General features: G+C 44.9%; 1 protein-coding gene across 1 annotated transcript; it reads right to left on the bottom strand.

The window, feature by feature from the left end:
* Positions 1–356: 356 nt before the first annotated feature.
* Positions 357–19,093, bottom strand: RCC1L (RCC1 like). Its single transcript, XM_039732919.1, has 11 exons — positions 18,782–19,093; positions 18,018–18,147; positions 15,408–15,536; positions 14,510–14,576; positions 13,392–13,443; positions 11,737–11,821; positions 10,535–10,716; positions 8,824–8,908; positions 7,622–7,795; positions 6,205–6,290; positions 357–4,669 (listed from the first exon to the last, which is right to left on the bottom strand). Exons 1-11 carry the CDS (start codon positions 19,046–19,048, stop codon positions 4,592–4,594), a joined length of 1,335 nt encoding a protein of 444 aa, XP_039588853.1. The 5' UTR covers positions 19,049–19,093; the 3' UTR covers positions 357–4,591.
* Positions 19,094–20,756: the final 1,663 nt, after the last annotated feature.

A 20,756-nucleotide genomic window follows, 5' to 3' on the forward strand; every position in this document is an offset into this window, starting at 1 on the left:
GACAGTATATTTTGTACTTTGTAAAAATCCTAATGTTCCAAAATAAATGACAGTATATTTTGTACTTTGTAAAGTAATTAAATCGAAAAAGAATAAAAAGTGAAACTTATGCTGTCTGCTTTTGTACTGATCAAACTGATGAAAATAAAGCAGAGCTTGGCATTGTCTGTAAGATGTAATTCATTTCTTTCACCTACAGCCATGTTGGGTGCCACTCTCACACACAATTTCTGAAGCCCAGCAGACATCCCTGTGGCTCTCTGGTGTCCAGGTCTCATCTCTGGGTGCACTGTACCCCTACAGATGGAGCCCACCACCATCTCCATCCTCCAGCTCTTTTCTGGAAACCACCAAACCTGCCCTATCCTCTCCTTTAAAGTAAGAGGTCAGTGGGATGCTCCTAGTGCATTTGCCAGCTGTAGTTTTAGGTGCTCACTGCAGAGTGCAAGATGCCCAGGAGCCTGGGCAGCCCCCCAGAGATGCTGGCAGGACACCCCCAGAGCCACACCCCAGCAGTGGCAGGGGAACAAACTCAGCCTCCCCATGGGCTGTTTTAGGGCAGCCACTGTGGGTCTCAGTCACAGTGTGGTTGCACAGCACCACTGTCACATGGTCTGCAAGAAAAACCTGAACAACCTGTGTGAAGCATGCAAGAAAAACACTGCAAAAAAATATCATCACCCTCTCACAGTTTTAACCATTTATAGTGGGTGTTTAAAGGGAAGCAGCTCATCTACATGAACTGCAGTCAAGGCAAGCATCTCCTTTTTAGTGTAGTGTAATCCATTGTTTACTCTCATGATCAAGTGTTAAAACATTCATGTAAGAAATTAACTGAGGATTGTTAATATGGAATGCAGCCTTAATGCAAAGCACTGCCTCAAGGGTTTAATCCTGTAAAACAAAAACCCAAATAAATCAACACACACTGCCACACAATCTCAACACTGCCTACAATTCCCCACAAAAGCAAATGGCATCTCAAGGTAAATAAGAGGACTGAGGCTGTTAAACTGGTGTCCAGACCCCAAACACTGATGCCTTCTCCCATCAGTGTTTTTCCTATCTCACCTGCCCAGGCTCACCCCTTTGAGCAGGAGGTGCTGGGGCACTGGAGGGAGAGGTGGGGAGATTCCAGCCCCTTGCAAAAAATGCTACAAAAATAGATTTTTATGAGTTATGATGAAGCACAGTGAAGTAATATTGTTTCAGGAGTATTTTGAATGCCAAAGGCTAATTATTAGTTTTCTGACTCATCTGGTTTTGAAGGATCCTGTGGAGAAAAGTCTGTTGTAACACAGCAAATGCTTAAGATAATCTTTGTCTTACAGGTGTTCCTGTGTTTTATCCCCTGTGTTTTATCCTCATCTGCTGACAGATGAGACCAGCCTTGCTGTGTGGGGCTGCAGGGCAGCCCAGGGGCCATGCTGGGTTCAGCTCTCCAGCAGGGAACTGCCAGGACCCCTTGGCATGGTGGGGTGAGGAGGCCTGAGCTTGCACAGGTGCACTTGGACTGAACCTCTCCCCATCCTTCCTGCAGTCCTCAGCCACTGTGGCAACCCTGCTGGGCCACTGCAGTGCTTGGAGCTGTTCCTGCACAGGGCTCTGCACCAGGGGACCATCCTGAAGCCCTTCTGGGCTATTTTAAGCCAAACACACCAGCACAGTGCTGATCTGAGGGCACATCACTTGTGTAATCAATGCCAAATCAAGTAGGTTATTCTAGTTCTAATTTGAGCTGTTCCCCCTGTGCATCCTTGGCCCATACACTCCCTCACTGCAGGTATATTTAGGGATGCTGGTATATTTTGGGCTGTCTACTTTGCCATACTTTGAAGGACAAAATGATGCAAAGTTGCTTTGCAGCTCACAATGGCAGTGACCTGAAGCCACCCCAGCACAGCTGGGCTCCTGTGTGGCCCTGATCCTGCAGGAGCATAACCCACACAGGCTGGATCTGCCTTCAACAGACACGGGGTGTGGCAGGGAAGAGGGTGTTTTCATTTTCTGAGCTAACCCTGAGCCATCAGCAACAGCAGGAGCAGCTCTCAAAGAACTGTATTTTAGAAAGGGGAAAAACTGCTCCACAGCAGCAGCCAGAAGAAAGGAGTAAGCATCTGTGACAGACAACAAATACAAGGGTCAGCAGAGGAGATGAAGGAAGTAGAAAAGTCAGGAGCAAGGCTGAGCCTGGGAAGAGGGGAGATGTGTGGGAAAAGCACTGTTTGACTTCTATTCAGACATACATAATTCCTCATTACCCTGCTCTACTTCATTGGCAATAAAATAATCTCCCCAGTGTGAGTCTGCTGTGCCCATGATGGTAACAGGTCCCCTGTCCTTGTTCCAACCCCAGTTTTCCATGAGATTCTCTCTCCTTGTGCTGCTGATGGGGGAGGGATGACAGAGCAGGTTGGGGGGCACCTGGCTAAGACAAAAACACTTCCTCCACACTGTAACCAAAACATGTAAACTCATTTCCACCAAGCAATGTCTGAGAATGCCCACAAGCACATAAGGAAGGCACAAATACCCCACTGCACTAAGCCATACAACACCTCTATTTAGGGCTGAAGATCTCACTGGCATCTCATCAAGACAAAGAATTTGCAATTTATTGTACAGCAAGAATGCAACACAAGGACTGAACCCAGCTCTTCACAAGGGCCAGCCCCAAGGTGCATTGGGAATCAGCTGGGAATGAGCAGCTGAGAGCCCAGCACTGAGCAGCCCCCTCAACAGCAACATCCATGACAGGAATTGTTTGTATCACCTTTCTAACCAGTTTTTGTACGTGTTTTCCATGGTTCAATAAGCCTCCTCAAGTTGAAAGGACAAACCTACTCCCATGAGGCCAACAAGACATTCTTGGGCACTGCAAGTTGCCCAAGCTGCACATGGAATCAGGCATAAATTAAAGCCAACCAAATGGGAGTTCAGAGTAGTGAAGGTCTGCCACTTTCATAGCAGCTTTCTGTTCTGCCTCAGCCACCCAGCAATGCCTGTTACACAGGAACATCAACAACAACTCAAGAGATGTGTCTCTATTTCCATGTCCTTTGGTTCACCTTTCCTGTATTTTATGCAAACCCTTCAAAACTCATTTAATCAAGGTAAAGTGTACACGGCGAGTTTTGGTACAGAATTCCATCTAATGAAGCCAATAGGTGTGGTGTGCCATGGGGCCATGGCTGCAATGCTGACTACAACACTATAAATCCTGCAGGTATGGAGCTGGCTCAGCTGACAGAAGTGGTTTCCTGTCACATAACTGAACCAAAATGCTGCAGTTCAAATGCAGATCCAACCAATGCATGAGCAGATCCTGCTCAAGAACATTCCTATTACTACTGATAAAGATTTTATAATCACTTTATTAAAAACCTACTAGCTTGGATTCCACCAAAATAGTTTGCACACTAGAAGTATCCCACACAGAGAGAAAAGACACAACTCTGCCTGATGTTTGGAGTGTTTCACAGGAGAGTTTCCCATACTGGGTGTGAGATTGGGTGAGAAACACAGAAACACACAGCTGCTGCATCCCATCTCTATCACCTTACTGCTATGAAGGCACCAAGGAATGAAGCTTTTGCTTCTTACCCATTGAGACTCTTTCCCCTGGTAGGCATCCCTGAAATCCCAGCTAAGTGCAACTGAGAGCCATACCTCTGCAAACAGAAAGGGTGTAGGAAATAAAAAAAAAAATCAAAGATGGTGATGTGTGATCAGCAAAAGGATAAAAGGTACCTGAGGGGCAGTGAGCACTGCTCACATCCACGCCTGAGCACTGATTTTGCAGGCAGCTGATCAGGGGCTTTGTTTCCAGCCCCCCTCAATAAGCTACACTGGCTGCTGTCACCATCCATCTGTCCTCCTGCAGCACAGAGAGCCTGCTGTCTTATTTGATAGTACTTACCCTCCACACAGGTTCTCACTCTGAACGTGTTCCTTTGGTGTTTAGTCTTTAGCACTAACACAGAAAGCCTCCAACAGCCCAGAGAAACATTAGTGCCTCCAGGCAAGGGCTGTGCATCCAGTTTCTGCACAGGACAACAGCCTGAGCACAGTGCAGCTGAGGGTGGCCACCCAGGACAGCTGTGCTGGGCTTCAAGACCTAGCATGACCTCTCTTCCACATAACAGTAATTAAAAAACACCCAACTTTTCCCTTGAGAAATAGTTTGGCTCTGCCCAACACTGACACTCCAGAGCTGGTGACAGGAAATGTCCATATATCAATGTCCTGTGCTGTAGATCTCATCCCATGCCAGTCTTCCTTAAGGGAGATGCTCTTCATCTTCAGGCACAGAGGGGCTCAGCAGCTTGAGGCTGGGCCTCAGATCCTCTGGGAGCTCATCAGAAAGGAGCCAGAGCACTCCTTGCATTTCCACACTCCTCAGGGAATGTGCTTCCTTCCTGCAGCCAGGCCAGAGCACTCCAGTGATGCAGGGATGAGAACACACCCAGACACTGCTATGGCTGTCTCTGCTCACAGTCACTTGGTTTCACAAAATGAGTTTTCCTTTCCAAGAAGCTTGTCACCAAGTCCCTGCACGGCCCTGGTGCAGTGCTGAGAGCCAGCAGCATCCCTAGGTGAAAGACCTGACCATGCTTACCATGTGATCAACTCCACAGGCCACATCCACCACCTCACCAGGAACAGTCACCTGCATGAAACACAGGAGAGTGGGCTGTTATCAAGCTGGTACTGCACACCTGGCATTTCCTATTTCTCATCCTCCTTCCACTCAACATGCACCCAGCTTCCCAGGGATTTGTACCAATGCAAGCGCCAACTAGGAAACACAGAAAGAGCAAGATTCAGCACCAGGCAGGCTTGTGCACTGAGCTGTGAAATACTCCTCTTTCCTTCACAGAAGCACATAAAGCTTTGAAAGCAGAAAGAAGAGCAGGCTCCTAGCAGACAGTGAGGAGATTGGAGCCTCAGCCCATCTGTTCAGCAGCAGAAGCAGCATGACTGAACAGAGCATAATCTGGACTTTGGGAAGGTGTGCCCAAGCACCACAGGGATTTGCCTCTTTCATCAGCAAGGACTGGAACAAGGCAAAGGCTCAACTCAGCCTAAGGCAGTTTGTGCTTTGATGCTAAGAGACCAGCTCCTCATTCCTGAAGCTTATTAGTCACTTATCAGTCACTTAAAACTGACTTCAACCTTGAGGAAAGCAGAGTCTAAAAAGGCAAGTTTTTCCTCAGAGCCAAGAGAGAGGACAGCAGCTAGTTCTAGGGCAGGAGGTCACAGACAAGGATCCTGGCACACTGCCACAGCACTGCCAGACAGGAGCTGGCTGTCTGAAAGAGCATAACACCCAATGTCCACATCTGGGGAAATGAATTCAGAAATTCCAGCCACAGCACTGTGATTTTAGGCAAATGTTCCAGAGCTGGTCTGGTTTTGTTCATTTTTAAACAAAGAAGAAAGCATACTACAGAAACACATTTACAGCAAGTTCAGACACACAGACAGGGACTCTAGGGTGGTCCAGCTGATTGCCTCCCTCATCTCCTACTTGGCTTTCATGGAGACCAGCAGCATCTGCTAGGCTGCATGCTGAACTCCAGAACCAAAGACTCTTCTACATCCACTGAGTCTGGCTCTCAGAGCCATCTGGGAGGAAGCAGTGGAACTGGAAGCACTGTGAGACAGCTATGAACACAGGTGAGGAAGGATCTTCTGGATAACCTGACAGTCACTCCAGTGACCCACCACCACAGATGGGAAGGCAGCCCACCACTATGTGGACCTGCAGCCACTACAGACCAAAATGTTCACCTAATTTAGGTGAGTAATGATTTGGACAGATGACCAATACTGACGGTTTTCCTTGCAGCACATACAAATAGAAGAGAGGTTAGAAGGGGAAGGAAGAGGCAGGAAGGGTAGCAAGCAGATTATGGTGGACAGGAAGGAGATAAAAACTGTTCAGATGTGGTGGCACAGCACCAGATGCTGTTTTAGGATTCAAAATCATTACTGGCATAGCAGACTAAAACATTTACTGAATATCTCCATTCCCAGGCTCCACAAGGACCTCTGGAAAACAAAGCACTTCTACAGTCATCTTAGCCTTCCACTCCTTTCAGAATTACTCAACAAAACCACACAGCAAATGATGATCCTTGCCCTCAGGATAACAAAAACTAGCCAAAGAATATACTCTTGGCCGTAATACACCATCCTTACTCTCCATGGGAAATACTGGTCTTCCATTCTTCCAGTTCCCAGGCACCCTCTTAGATTCTTCCCCCACACAAACAGTTCTCCTCTGTCTACACAAGGAAAAAAAAATAGAAAAGAACAGAGTCATTAAAAAGGAAGAATTCTATTTGTGATGCTGGCAAACGTGGCTACAGTGTTTCTGGGAGTACACAGGGTTATACAAGCAGACCAGATTTACTTCAATGTAAATGTACTTGTGTTTGGAGAAAATTATGCCTAATGAGCAGTAAAAGAAACAAGTTCTGTGCACAAGTCTTTGTTTTCCCCCTTACATCACCTGCTTTGGAATTTTATTTGAAGGAAGAGTGCAGCAGCAGAAATTCCAGGGAATCTTTAGTGAAGTGAATAATTTTTGCTGAAAGTTAGACAACTGCAGTTGATCTATATCAGCTACCACCAGAGCAAATCCAGTAAGCAAGGCAGTGAGATCTGTCCCAAGCCATCACCTGGAGACTGCTTATTTGACTGTCTGAAGGAAGTGACCTTCTAATGACAGCTAGGGAAAGGCAAAAATTGGTGTTCAACAGAGCTGGAGAGTTTTGAGCTCCCCAGGAAAACAGATCTCAGAAGTGTCTGGATCAGCTCCACAGCAGAAACAACCAAAACACAATCTATAATACAATTTTTATGTATGATTAACAATTTAATCAGAACACTGTTTCTAACTCATTCTGAATACCAAGGGGAGCCCACTTACAAGCACTCTGCAAACAAACTGACAGTGTCACACACACTGCTTCTCCCAAAGGACTCAGCCCTGACATTTTTTCCTGCTGCTAGCTGGATCTCTGAAACTGCTGCCTGATGTTAAATGACTTTCAAATTTCAAACCCTTCGAAGGCTGGGAACCCACACAGGGTGCACAGAGCACAGCATCACAACATTTGCAAATTAAATGCTTGGATCTGGCCACCTCAGGCTGCTAACTCAGTTGGCCAGAAATGCCAGGAAACTCTGATATCTAGCTTCATTTAGACTCTGTTTTAGTTTGTTCATTCATCACATTAATTTTCCAAACTGCTAAAGTGCAGCAGACTGACTCATTCTATACAGGAAAATGAAAAAATCTTCTGAATTTCGTGTATGAGAAAAGTTTTTGTGTTAAGACAAATAACACTTCCTTGATTAAAGCATAAGTTAGTACAAAACATATGCCAGGAACCATGCTGACACCTGTAAATGTGCTGTCTGGCTCCCTGCTGCTGCATTCCAGTGTGCCTTCAGGTTCAAGAAAGATGGGTGTATTTTTTTGGGTGTGGGGCTTTTTTTGTTTTGGATTTGTTCTGGTTTGGGGTTTTGGTTTTTTTTTTGTTTTTTTTTTTTTCTTCTGTCAATAACACAGCAACATGACCTCTCCATGAGAGCAGGATGAGAAACTTACTTGTAAGGGCTGCAAACTGGCTGAGGCCACAGCGAACGTGAGCAACACGGGTGTCTGGACTGAAGTCTGACCAGCCAAAGAGGCTGGGTGGGATCATCTCTGGCACTGCTGTCTCTATTAGGTTTGGTCCTTTCCCAAGAATTCCATATCCCCAGACAAAAACATTTCCTTCTTCTGTATTACAATAAGAACACATTCTGTAAGAAAGTCTGTGCTTGTGAAATTCATGCCACAACCAAAAGTTAATCAGAACCAAAGGAGAGTTTCCTGTCTTCCAACTCAGTCTAACACTTTTTGATTATTTAAAATCTGTAAATAATGCATTTCCATCCAAACGTCTCAATCTTTTCCTAAGCTGTGCAAGCAAATCAAGCCCCCTAGGCAGAACTTTCATGGGGAAATAATGCCAACACAAGAGTGAGCTGGATAAAATACTGACTGATGGGACAGAGGTTGAGAGGTTATTATCATGGCTTTCCTCTTTGATGCACGCCCAGATTGGAAGTCACTGCCTGCCATTCTGCCTTAAGCTGGGTGCCTGGGAAAGGCAACACTTGCACAGTGCAAGAAAGAGTCAATTTCTATGTCAGCTAGCTCTGGTCCCTTCATATTAGAAGCTCTGGTCATCACAATACCCCCATTATAAATATGAACATCTTCATGGAGATCATCCTTCAAGAAAATAATACAATCCCCTCGCTCATTCCTTCATGCAGCAACCCTCCAGCTATGCTGCCCAGACACCAACAGTCCAAAGAACAGTCACTAAGGACCTGCTGCACAGTTCCACTGTTCTCAGAACTCTCTTCTTTCCATCCTAGTTCATTATTTATAAACATGTCAGATTCATGTGGAGTCTGAAGGGCTCTACTTTCCCTCAAGTGTTGCCTTACTTCCTCCCCATATCCATCCTCATTATAGGCCATATCAGCATGACCAGCAAGCCAGCAGAAGAGCAAACAGCTGCCATGCTCTCGCTCCAGTCTGCAGCACTCACAACAGCACACACAGGAGCAATGCTCTGCACGAGTGAAAACAACTCCTCTAGTACATCCTTAAATCATGTTTCTCAGTCTCCCAGTTCTCCTCACAACATACAGTATCCCCCTGTTTCCAGAACACAAGATACTTGTTTCATAATGTTACAATCCACCTACAGTGCAGCCCTACACCAAAGCGAATGGTTCTGGAAATGAACTCACCTGTTAGCACAATGTTGCCAGTCCCTCCACAGGCAGCCTCCTTCACCTTCCCAATCTTGAATGGCAAATGCCTGGGAACATTCACCTGTACAAGATTGCAGAAGAGTTGTTTGAAACAAGGTAAACTGCAAACTAATACATTTTAACTTGTTCTCCAGTTCTGGTTAGGGCTTACATACTTTGGATTCCTGATACAACCTTTATTGCCTGAATAATAAAATGAGTGCAAGTCCCCAAATTAAGAAAAAATCTACATGAAATTCATTAGGTGAGAGCAAGGTGGAAAAAGTTACCTACTAGAAAGCTTACATGGATGGCAACAAGGCTGAGAATGACTAATAACTGCTTCCTATCCCTGGCTTTTAAAGTTAGACACTAAAGCCTTAAGACACAACGGGGAAGTCAATGAGTGCAAGTCCCCAAGTTAAGAAAAAATCTACATGAAATTCATTAGGTGAGAGCAAGGTGGAAAAAGTTACCTACTAGAAAGCTTACATGGATGGCAACAAGGCTGAGAATGACTAATAACTGCTTCCTATCCCTGGCTTTTAAAGTCAGACACTAAAGCCTTAAGACACAATGGGGAAGTCAATAGGTGAGCATGTCTTCAAATCTTCACACTGGATTAGATCACTAAAATTCAGACTGCAGTGGCATTTTTTAACATAGCAGGGAAAAATTACTTAAAGAAAATGGTACTTATTGGTACAGTCCAACACAACATACATACACAGCTTGATGTATGTAAAGAGCAATCTTTGATCTCATAGCTCTGCCATTCTACACTTTGGACTGCATCTATATTTTAGCTAAGACTCTCATTTTTGGAAAATGTGCCATTCATCCATTTCAGATACCACAGACCTCCTTCACACACCCAGCCAGGAAAACTGCTACACTGCATAACCTGATTGTTGTCCTCAGGCCTTATGGGTCTCAGCTTTAGCCCTACACTAAGGTTACACCAGGAGAGGCACAGGAAACAAAGCTTTCTAAAATTTTGTTAAAGCTATTCTAATAAAATTGTTTGCTCTTAGCCTTCTGCCAAGAGTAGCTTGATTATTGATTAGTTTCCTGACTCCATTTCCTAAAATAGCTGTAACATGAGACCAGCAGCCTAATTACCTCAGTAGTACAATGCCTAGTGTGAAGATTGCACTCTACCAACGCCCCATGTAAGTTTGCTCAAAAAAACTTTTTATCTGTGAGACACTGGAATTTGTTTAGGACTCGGTTATAAACCCACTAAGGATGTCCATGACAAATCCATGAGCACACAAGGCTGACTGCAGGGGACTTCCAAGGGCCATCTAGATCAGCACTATGCTCAAAGTAGGATCACTTGAAATCCTAGATTATTTGCCAGCCAAAAAACTAATTCCTGTCCTGAAATTAGCAAAAGCACTTGAGCTGGGTCTCAATTGGGTGCAAAGTCCATAAGATGGAGAAAAAAAATACAGAGTTCTTAGGCTAACAAGCTGGGGTGAGGTGACACAAACCTCTGCCTATCAAAGTGGGGAAATATACTGCCCCCTAAAGCTACACAAACATGTCACACAGGCTGGTTTTGTAAGCTTATGTAAAAGCAGCCTGCTAGTGGTGCTTGTATCTGCTGTCAAAAGAATCCAGAACAGGGAGAAACATGTCATTTTCAACTCTGTGCCCAGCAGCTCAACTGAAAAACATAAAAACACCCTCAGGGTCAACTGACCTGTGTGGTTTCTGTGACAGAAGCCAACTGCAAGTATTCTGAATTTCCCCAACCAAAGACATCTCCTTCATCTGAAACAGCCAGACAACAGTCCCCATAGGAAGAGACCTGGACAATGTTTACTCCAGCAATGTCACCACGCAGCTTTGTAGGAACACTGGTGATGTTATAGTGTCCAAGACCTGAAAGGAAAAAAAGTAGAGATTATGAAGAATTTTTTTTCCAGACACACTTTTAATGCCTGCATAGGACCATTTTTGTCATGCTATAACAAAATCACCCTTCCTCTGAAATAAATCTTTCTGTCCATACTGCTCACTGCCCACCAGCTGCAACAGACAAGCAGACAAAAGCAAACATCACTTCCCCTAGCCAAAGCCACCTCTCTGGAGTACACAACTTTATAAAATCACACCCTGAAGAATCTCATATCTCTTGTCTGCATGGACCAAAGTGTTTGAAGAACAATAACCCAGCCAGGCAGGTATCCCAACAGGGATGAAGTTTCACAAACTGGCTGCATCCTGTCTTCTGCAAAGAGAGCCATGAGTGATAGCACACTGCAATCAGTTAGAAAACAGCAGGGGAAATGGCAAAACAGGCTTGGAAGCAAACACTTTACACAACAACTTTCTGCCTGGAAAAGAGACCAGAATGTAGATGACAGCTGAGTTATGTTATATTTGGCACAAAAGAATCATGGGAAGAACTCAGCTTTGGGAGCAGCAAAACAAATAAACAGTGGAAATGACTGTGAGGAGGAAGTTCTCTGTAGCAAAAGCCACCACAAAAAGGGCCTGCCCAAGGATCTCATGCTAAAACATGCCACAGCTACCAAAGCACTTGTCAGTTCAAAAGAGCAGAACAGACCCCAAAACAAGAATCAGGAAGGCAAAGCTGCCACCACACTGAAGAGCAAAGATGTCCATGTCACATCCCCTCAGAAGCTTTAAACAGCTGATACACTCTCCTCCAATTGCATGCTTGGATTGCCAGGGCAGCATCCTAAAGGCCCTCAAAAAAATGAACTGGATTGTCTGTTTGGTTACACAAGAGTACTGAAAACATCTACACACAACTGGAAACATCAGCAGCCCTTTTCTGTCCACACATACATGACAAATACATATCACAACTTCTCAATGAGGACAGTTTGCTATATTCATCAATGCCCTAAAAAGCAAGCTGAGCTGAGTTCCTACCTGTTTGTCCATCAGCTCCCCATCCACAAGCATAGACTGTACCTTTCTTGGTTCTAAACAGACTGTGGTCCTGCCCACACACAACCTGCACACAAACAAGAAGTCAGTCAGGAAAGGTTACATGTTCAGACTTGATTTAGTGAAGCATTACTGACAGACAAATTGAGCAATGAACCTCTGTGATGTCCATCAGCTCAGATTTTGACCTTTTTCTCCTGATCACATGGCTCTCGAGAAAGGGAAGGTGAAGAACCACAAGACACAACACAGAAAACAACAGATTTTTCTTTATGGAAAGTGATGGTGCAGTTGAATTGTTCTGAGATCCAAAACAAGGAAAGAAAGCTCGATTCAGCAGTACAACAATAGAAGCAGCAAAGAGTAAATGAGTTCTCCCTTCACAGGATGCTAACCACATCATTCTTGATGCCAGCTACAAACTGCTATGGATTCTTTGCCATGTAAGTGTTCGAGGCACACAGCTGCTCTCAAATCTACATTTATGTTGAACTAGCCATTGTGTCTGCCACAGACTTGGCACGAATTAAAGCCAAGGGAAAAGCCATTCAAAAGCAGACATTAAAAATTAAACAAAGATTAAAGGCATTTAGTCAACAAGTTAAGAGAGCAACTACCGGTATTAAGCACATCACTGCTGTTATTCAAGTACAAACAGGTACCAAGTAGCCAACCCCCCTGAAAAAAAAAACAAAACAAAAACCAAAAAACATGAAAAGTCCAAACAGAAGTTTTATAAGCCTAATTCAAACCAGTTTTAGGATGAACCACAGCACAGTCTCATCAGGTGGGTGTACAGGAATCACCCTTCCTTGGAACAGGAGCAATATCTGCCCTTCTATGGCTACAGGGGCACAGACAGACCAACAAACTGCTCCTGTGCTTGGGAATACTGGAGCCATGGCAGGTTTCTGCTGCCCTGCAGTCCCTTGCTCTCCTAGGAGCCTGACCTACTGCTGGCTAGTCTAAGTGGATAGTTTCACAGCTCATTTCTGGAAAGGCAAAGACAAAATTTAAACTCCTAAGCAATAAAAAAGTGAGAAAAGGGAACAAGAAATGACAACAGGAAAAGAGGAGTGGAGTGGAGAGCCCAGAAGTAGACACAGTACTCTGAGTGTGGCTGAGTAGAAAAGAAGAATCATCTCCTGGACCTCCAGGTAACACTCCTCCCAATGCAGCCCAGGGTATCTTTAGCCTCCTCTAGAGCAAGGCACACTGCTGGGTCATGGTCAGCCTGGTGTACCCTAGGGCCTTTCCCACACAGCTGCCTCCCAGAAAGTCATCCCAGCCCATGGTGGTGTCTGAAATTGCTCTTCACCAGCAACAGGACTTGGCCATTTCCACTGCTGGACTTGATGAGGTTCATGTAGGCCTATTTCTCCAGCCTCTGGATGGCAGCACCACCCTCTGCTTTATCAGCCACTCCTCAGAGTTTTATGTCATCGCTGTCTGCTGAGGGAACACTCTGTGATCCAGATCATCAGTGAAAATGTGAACAGGACTGGACCCCAGATCCCTGGGGTACCACACTTGTTACTGGCTTCAACTCAGCTTCAAGCCAGTAACTGCCACACTCTGAGCCTGGTCTAGCTGGTTCCCAAACCTTTCTCAGGACTGAGCTCAGATGATCCTCTCACCTGGACAACTCTGCTGTCAAACTCCTTCAGCTGATGAATGAGATGGCTTCCACTGGACACCAAACAACCACCAAGAAGAGAAAAGGCAACACAGAGGATTTCAAAAGACTGCAAAAAAACACAAAGGTAAACCTGCCTCTACTGAAAGCCATTTTATTACCACAAGTAGAGAAATTTTGTTTGCATGTAGTTTCATCTGCACTAAGAAGGAACATAACTCTGCATTCTTTTATTTAAGAAGTTAAGAACTGCCATTTTTAAAATATAAGCTCTTGTGACTGGGGGTAGGGGCAACTCTCAAAGACAGTCCCTAGTCTAGAATGAGCAGAGACACTACATAATACTGCAGTACCCAAATAAACACTACACTTAGCTAGAGATAAACCAGATATCCCACAGCACAGTGCAGTGCTAACATCCCTGTCATTTTTTCACAATACCAGGGATCATCAACAACTCAATGACTGACTTCCAGTATCAAGACTAACAAAAGCTAGCTAATTACAGCTATTTTCTCAAACCTAACAGACCAAGTGTTGTGGATCACAGACAGTGCAACGTTTGGTCCTACTAGGGAATCAGAAACTCAACATATTCCCACTGTTCACTTACTCTATCATAGAGAGCACTTTGAGCCTATGCTTTGGTGCAACCCACAAAAAAACCCAATGAAGGAAAAGCACTACAGACTCAAGAGGCAGTTACAGCAGACTTAACAAGAGGATGCCTCTTTCATAATTAAATGGCACTTCTAACATCCTCTGCAACAGCACATGTACTCTGAGCAGCTAAAGGGAGAAAGGCCAACGACTAACACCAATCACCTCAAGCAATTTATGAAGGCTGGGTTCTCTCACTATGCCCTGCAAGAACTGTCCCATGCTGACATTCTTTTGTCTCTTGTGAATGTTGTCAGTAGAGTGCTAGTGCCCAGCGCGGATTCAAAGTCAGGCTGTTTGTACAATGCCTGTAGGACAAAAGCCTGTTCTCAGACTCCTTTATCCTAATTGGCATGCCTATACTAACAGACCTTTTTCACCTTCAGGATTTTCTGCAGGGTTGTTTTCATGCAATTATGTTTCCAACAATAAGAAAGTTCAGGATCTTTGAATTCTCACCTGTAAATTTCATCTTCAACAACCTTCCGGCCACACTGTCCATAAGAATTGTTTCCCATTGTGAAAACTGAAAAACAATTATAAAACACACTACTTTTATTACTGCCCAATCCCCTGAAAGCCTCTTTTCAGGTCCTGAAAATATTTTCACACAGTTCTAAGTCTGAAAGGTAGAGCACAGCAATGTAAAAATTGGCATAAGCTTTTTTCAAAGTCCATTTGAATAAAATTGACTGAATCAATTTTCACGTGCAACACCCAGCAGTGTTGTGCCAGGCACAGCAGCAGCACCTGTCTATCTGTCACAGTGGGGAATTGCCTAGCTCATCCTGCCACTGTCAGAGACACTCACAAACAGATCAGCATTCCCACAGGAGAGGGAATCAATGAAACAACCAGCTCACCCCCTAAGAAGCTGCACTGGATCACTTGGTGCAGCACTGAAGCCACTGCACCAGAGAGCTCCCAGAGATGTGAAGGGACAATTCACAAACAGGATCTTCTCTATAAAGGACTAGTAATTAATTAATTGCTTTTATAAACACAGCACTCTGGGGCTTAAAGGGGAAGTAACACAGGAGTACTGGCATAGTCACCCCAAATCTGCATTCAAAAACACATCTGAGTGAACAAGACAAAGAGGCTGCACTCACCAGGCCTGGGGTTAGAGAAACAAATCCTCTAGTAAAAAGCTCCCAACACATTTACAACTTGAGCCAAGTGAGGCTCAGCTTTCCCTCACAGAAGCAATCCTACAAAGGTCAACAGCTGCCTGCATCCCATTTACAGTGCAAACAGCCCACCTGGGATATAGTTCTAAAGGACAAAACACAATTTTTTTCAAGTTTTTAGTAAAAGCATAGCCAGGCACCCACAGACATCACCAGCAACACTGTACCTCCTTCACTGTCTGTCAGGACCAGGGAATGGGCTCTCCCACAGGACACTTGCAAGACTCGAGTTTGCTGCGGTTTCTCCAGTGGTAATGGAATTGGAGATGGTTCCAAGACATACTCATAGAACTTGGCTTAAGGAAAAGAGAACAATTTTAAGTCAGTACCTTCCACAAAGTAAATTCAACATACATTTGCTGATCCTGTTGTACATTCACACACTCATTTCTGCTTTGTTATAAAAGCAGATACACTTTGGAAAGCCAAGACACCAACCAAAGAGGCTGAGAGGGATTTATCACAGAGGGAAGGAGAAGGCAAAAGCTATGGAGATAGCTGAGGCCAATCACTGCCTAAACAAAGTCCACCATAACTAGACAGTGACTGTTATTAAGGTTTCAGGTGGCAGAACTGTAAAACTGAGGCTTTCACCCACATGTTCAACCACTTCAGTGAATACAGCTGGATTACTAAAGCTTAATACCATGCACAAACATTCTGTGCAACTGGGGATATTGCAAACAAGGTACAACAGCAATAATCACAAAAATGTATCAGGAAAGGTAAACAAAAAAATCTTAAAGAAGATTACAGGCATTTTCAGAAACAAGGAATGCAAGAAAGACTAGCTAGGCCCATAGGGAATAAGACATCTAACGTTTATGAAAAATGACATGCTCCACTTTAAAAAGATTTAGCAACTTGAAAAACACAGAATCAATTACAGTCAACTGGGAGAGGGGGGGAAAGAACAGCAAACTGTAAATCAATACTAGGGAAATAGTTAAGAGGAGATGATAAAAAGATAAAAAGCCTTGATATCAAAGTTACTGTAATAAGTGAAATCAAATCCTGGAGGACCCAAAGCAATATTGCACACAGGCAGCAGTGCTTTACTGGTTCTCACTGCCTTCGATAAAAATAAAACTAAAAAAACCACCAACAACAAAAAACCCAAAGAAACAAAAATGAAAAAAAATCTAGTTTTTTTTTTTAATTAAATTTTAAAAATCTACACAAGGTCTTTTTCAATAAGACTCTACTGGATGTGAGGACAGGCAGCACAACAGGCAGCTTGCCAATGGTGGCATCTGCCATGCAACAGAGCAGGAACTTAAACACAACCAACTCTCTGTCTAGAAACACCTGGAAGTCACAAAGCAAAACAACCTTTTCCTCTCTCTGTTCTCTCCAGCAGAAAGACACATGCCACTGGGATCTGTAATAACCACCACTGATAGCTGAGGGGATGTGGAGAAAAGAGGCAATGAGGTGGGTAAGGAACACGGGGTGAGTGTGAAATATCAGCAGTTTAGATGCAACCATCTAAAAGTCAGAAGGCTGCAAATTCCCTTGGAAATGAAGCATCTACAGCAACACAGCGCTGGAAGCAGCAGGCACCAAAGCTGTCTGTAAAACAGCAATGAGCAACACATCCCAAAGGAAAGCTTGCCTAGTGGGACATTAAACATGAAGCAGTAGCAGTCCCACTGATCTGCACCACATTTTCAACTGATCTTGCCAAACACACTCTCTTACTTAGCAGGGCTTGAACTGCAGAACTATTTAACCTATTTCTGGATTCTCTGACAAAAATAACTTCCAGGTCAGGTGAAAAACAAGGCAATTGCAAGACACTCCTAAGACATCAGCACGTACATAAGGCCCAGCAGGAGCTGAGACCTTTAAAAGCAGAAGTGAGCAGAAGCTTCTGCAGCCCCTGCATTTTGCAGCTGCTGTTTAAGCATGCACTTGCTGTGTGCACACACTTGCAGAACTACCCAGTGCACCCCACAGCACCACTGCAAACCTCACCATGCTGCACTGTAGCTGCAATTTTCTTTTCCTTCTCCACCAAGTTTAATCTTCTGCCCATATCATACACTCCCCACCTTGATAGATTACACTCTTATACATCATAATGACAAAAACTGCTTTTATTGTGATTTTCCTGAACTGTTTATGAAGGAATGTCTATGCAGCAAACCATTCTATGAGGAAAGTTTGTGGTTTTCCTGTCTTCAGTGGTAGGTGGCAACATTCTGCACAGAAATTGCCTTCTTAAATGAGTTGGAGAGCCTGGTGTAAGACAAAATTACTAAAAAACAAGTTTCTCCTTCAAAATGCAACCTACTGAAGTAATTTTAAAACAAGCCCTACAGCTTCACAAAAACCCCACAGACTGTATTAAAAAAACTCTAACCAGGGAGGGAAGAAGGATTAAAGGACTTTAGTTTTTAAAGTGCAAAGGCAGAAGTAAGCACAGCATCCTGCCAAAATGATTTTATTAACTACACTGAGCCTTCTGTCAAACTATAGATTCAAAGCCACAAATTAACCAACATCACACTCTGCAGAATGAACAACTACATTCCAATCCAGGTGAAATAATGAAGTGCAGTGTACAGAACAGAAGCACACGCTGACCAATTACAAAGCACACAAAAACACAGATAAATTTCAGAAAAAAAGATCTCTTTAAAAATATAAAGCACAGCCTGGGACTGCATCAAAGCCTCCTGATGTTTTTCACAGCTCCAAACACATGGAGATTCCTGTACCACAGGCATACTGCAGTGTCACCCTGTAAGTCTTTAAAACACTTAAATCCTTACTTTGATCTCTTCTGCTCCTCTGGAATCCAAGCTGGGAGTCCTTGTTGAGCCCCATGCCCCACACTTTGGTGATGTCCCTGGTATTCGAAGCCAGCAGTGTGAATCCATAACCACAGGCAGCAGAGGTTATCTTTGAAGGCAGACAAAACCCACACCATCCAGTTAGAAACTGCCTTAGAAAAGCAAATTTCACTCCAGGCTACTTGTTCATCAGCATTCATTCTTCATTAAGCTACATTCACATGGAGCTCAAATCCATGGCATGCATGGTCTTCCAAAAATTATCAGTCTTCTGTGATAAGCACAATGGTGAAAACTCAGGCCCAACCATTCTGCCTTAAAAGTTTTGGTTTTGTCTGCATACATCTTTACTTCTACATTATCTTGGCCCCATCAACACCACAGAAAGACCTACTTGCTGACCTGCATCAGCAGATTAAAATAAATTATAAAAACTAAAAAAAGAAAGATACAGAGCTATTAAGAGAATAACGTGTTTTACTCCTTTTCGTCAGGCGGGAGCAGCCACGGAGCCACGGAAGAGGCCCATTCTACCCGGCAAACGCTTCTATTTCACCCTGGCTCTCTAACGCCTCTGACAAAATTACAAACGCGTATTTACTAAGCTATATGCTGCTGCAGTTAAAACAGTCACCATCCCAAGCAATACCACTATATCGACAAAAAGCGCTGAATCACGGCGAAGCCTTTAAGCCGATCCAGTAATGCCCTTCTCGGCCGTGCTGACACCGGCCCGGGCCCACCTTCTCCTCCGTCTCCAGGCGGTACGGCGTGGTTTGGATGCGCCGCGGCTTCTTCCAGCCCGCGTCCGGCTTCACGAAGCTGGGGATGCCCAGGGCGCCCGAGTAGCTGAAGCCCCACACGAACACGCGGTCCTTGCGACGGGCCGCCTTCCCCGCGTACTGGAACACCGGGGCAGCCTCGTCGGCCTCCCGCAGCTGGCGGGAGCTGGGCGGCCGTGCCGGCACGCACAAGGCCCGGCAGAGCGAGCGCCGCGCCAGCCCCGCCATCGCTGCCCTCAGGCCGCCGCCATGCCGGCTCGGCGCCTCCCCTGCGCGCATGCGCGCGGCCGCGGCGCGCTTCTCTTAAAGGGGCCACGCCGCGCTCTGAGGGGAGAGTCCCTGAGCTACGGCTGAGCTTACAGCCAGGCCCGGCCCAAACTCACTCCCAAACCGACACCTAAATCTAAACACACCCCCAGACCCCAATGCAGACTGAGACCCAGCCCCAGACAATCAAAACTAAAACACCCAGGTACAAACCCACAGGTCGGCCCGGCGCCATCCCAAAGCCAAGCCGAGATCCCAGCCAAGGGCAGCCCCGTCCCCACAGCGGCGGCAGGGCCGGCTGCGGCGGTCACCGAGTGAAATAAATGGGCAGGAGACCTTTCTCCTTTTTAATGCCTTTATTAAAAGGAATCAGCTCAGGTGGGGAGAAATCGACGGGTCGCGCCCACGCCGCCGCTGCTCCCAGGAGCGGCACGGAGGAGGAGGGTGATGGAGCTTTGTCCACTGGTCTGCAGGCAGAGCTGGGGACTCTGTCCTCACGGGAGAGTAGCAGATTCCTCCTTTTTGGTCCAACACCCCGGGTCCTCTTTCTAGTTAGCATCTTTGAGGTTAGGGTGAGAAGCAAAAAGGGTCCAAGCAGGTACGGGACTACGCTCCCATCCTTAGACATCACCTAGGTCACTCAGTTCTAGGTTGGCTCGTAATTTTTAGGGTTTTTCCTGGAAAACTGCAAAATTTGGTGCAACGCATTTCTCATCTGCATACCAGCTCTGATGGCACTCCCGTTCTCCTGGTACCTGCAGGATCTCTGGGAAGCATCAGGGGGACAATGGTTAATCACCAACCATTAACAGGTAATTGAAGAAGAACTCTTAACACTGAAGCAAACTTAACAGCACTGGTCCAATTTGTTTTAACTCTGCAACCTTAAAAAAAATAGATAACTTTTTATTCATAACACCAAGGGCAGCCACAGCACGCTCCGTGTGGGAAGCAGCCCTGCCTCAACACCGAGCCCTCGCTGCCCTCTCGAGCGAGCCGAGCAGCCACCTGCCAGTGTGAAATACAAAGCTGTGTTGTGTGTCAGGTACCTACAGGCCACCTGTGTATCTGTGATCGGGATATGTGTGGGAACTGACCATGGGACAGTTATAAAGACAATTCTAATAAATAACTGAGGAAGTAAAGCATGGAAGAAGGCCTTTGAGGCTATCCTTTGTTTGCAATTAACCTTTATAAGTCTTAAGCTGATTTAGGAGCATTCAAATTAAAGCTTTAAGGATGTTGCTGTTTCACAGGAACTTTCTGCTTCTAGCTAAAAAAGAGTTTTGCAATAATAAGCTTTTGAAGTATAATTTTAGAATATTGCTTGTAGTAAGGATCTTTGAAACGATAGCTTTAGAATATATAAAAAGGAAACATGGTTATCTTGATGCCTTAACAAAATATTGAAAAGCAGCTTGAGAAAGGAAGATGAACATCAACTCTATCAAGGACTGATAGTTTCGACCAAGGGAAGCTGGACATCACTGTTATGAGATTTACAGTCCTTTCAATCAAAAGATGAACCCGCATCTGGACCCTGGTCCTCACCAGCTGGGAGACCTCCTTCTTCTTTCAGAAGCTGGACCCCACCATCTGGGGATACTCCTTTCTGAGATACATCCTGAGAAAAACTAAATCACAATAGTGTATAGAATTGTGACGTAAA

Source organism: Passer montanus, unplaced genomic scaffold, assembly GCF_014805655.1.
Source record: "Passer montanus isolate IOZ18808 unplaced genomic scaffold, ASM1480565v1 scaffold81, whole genome shotgun sequence".
Lineage (NCBI taxonomy): Eukaryota > Metazoa > Chordata > Aves > Passeriformes > Passeridae > Passer > Passer montanus.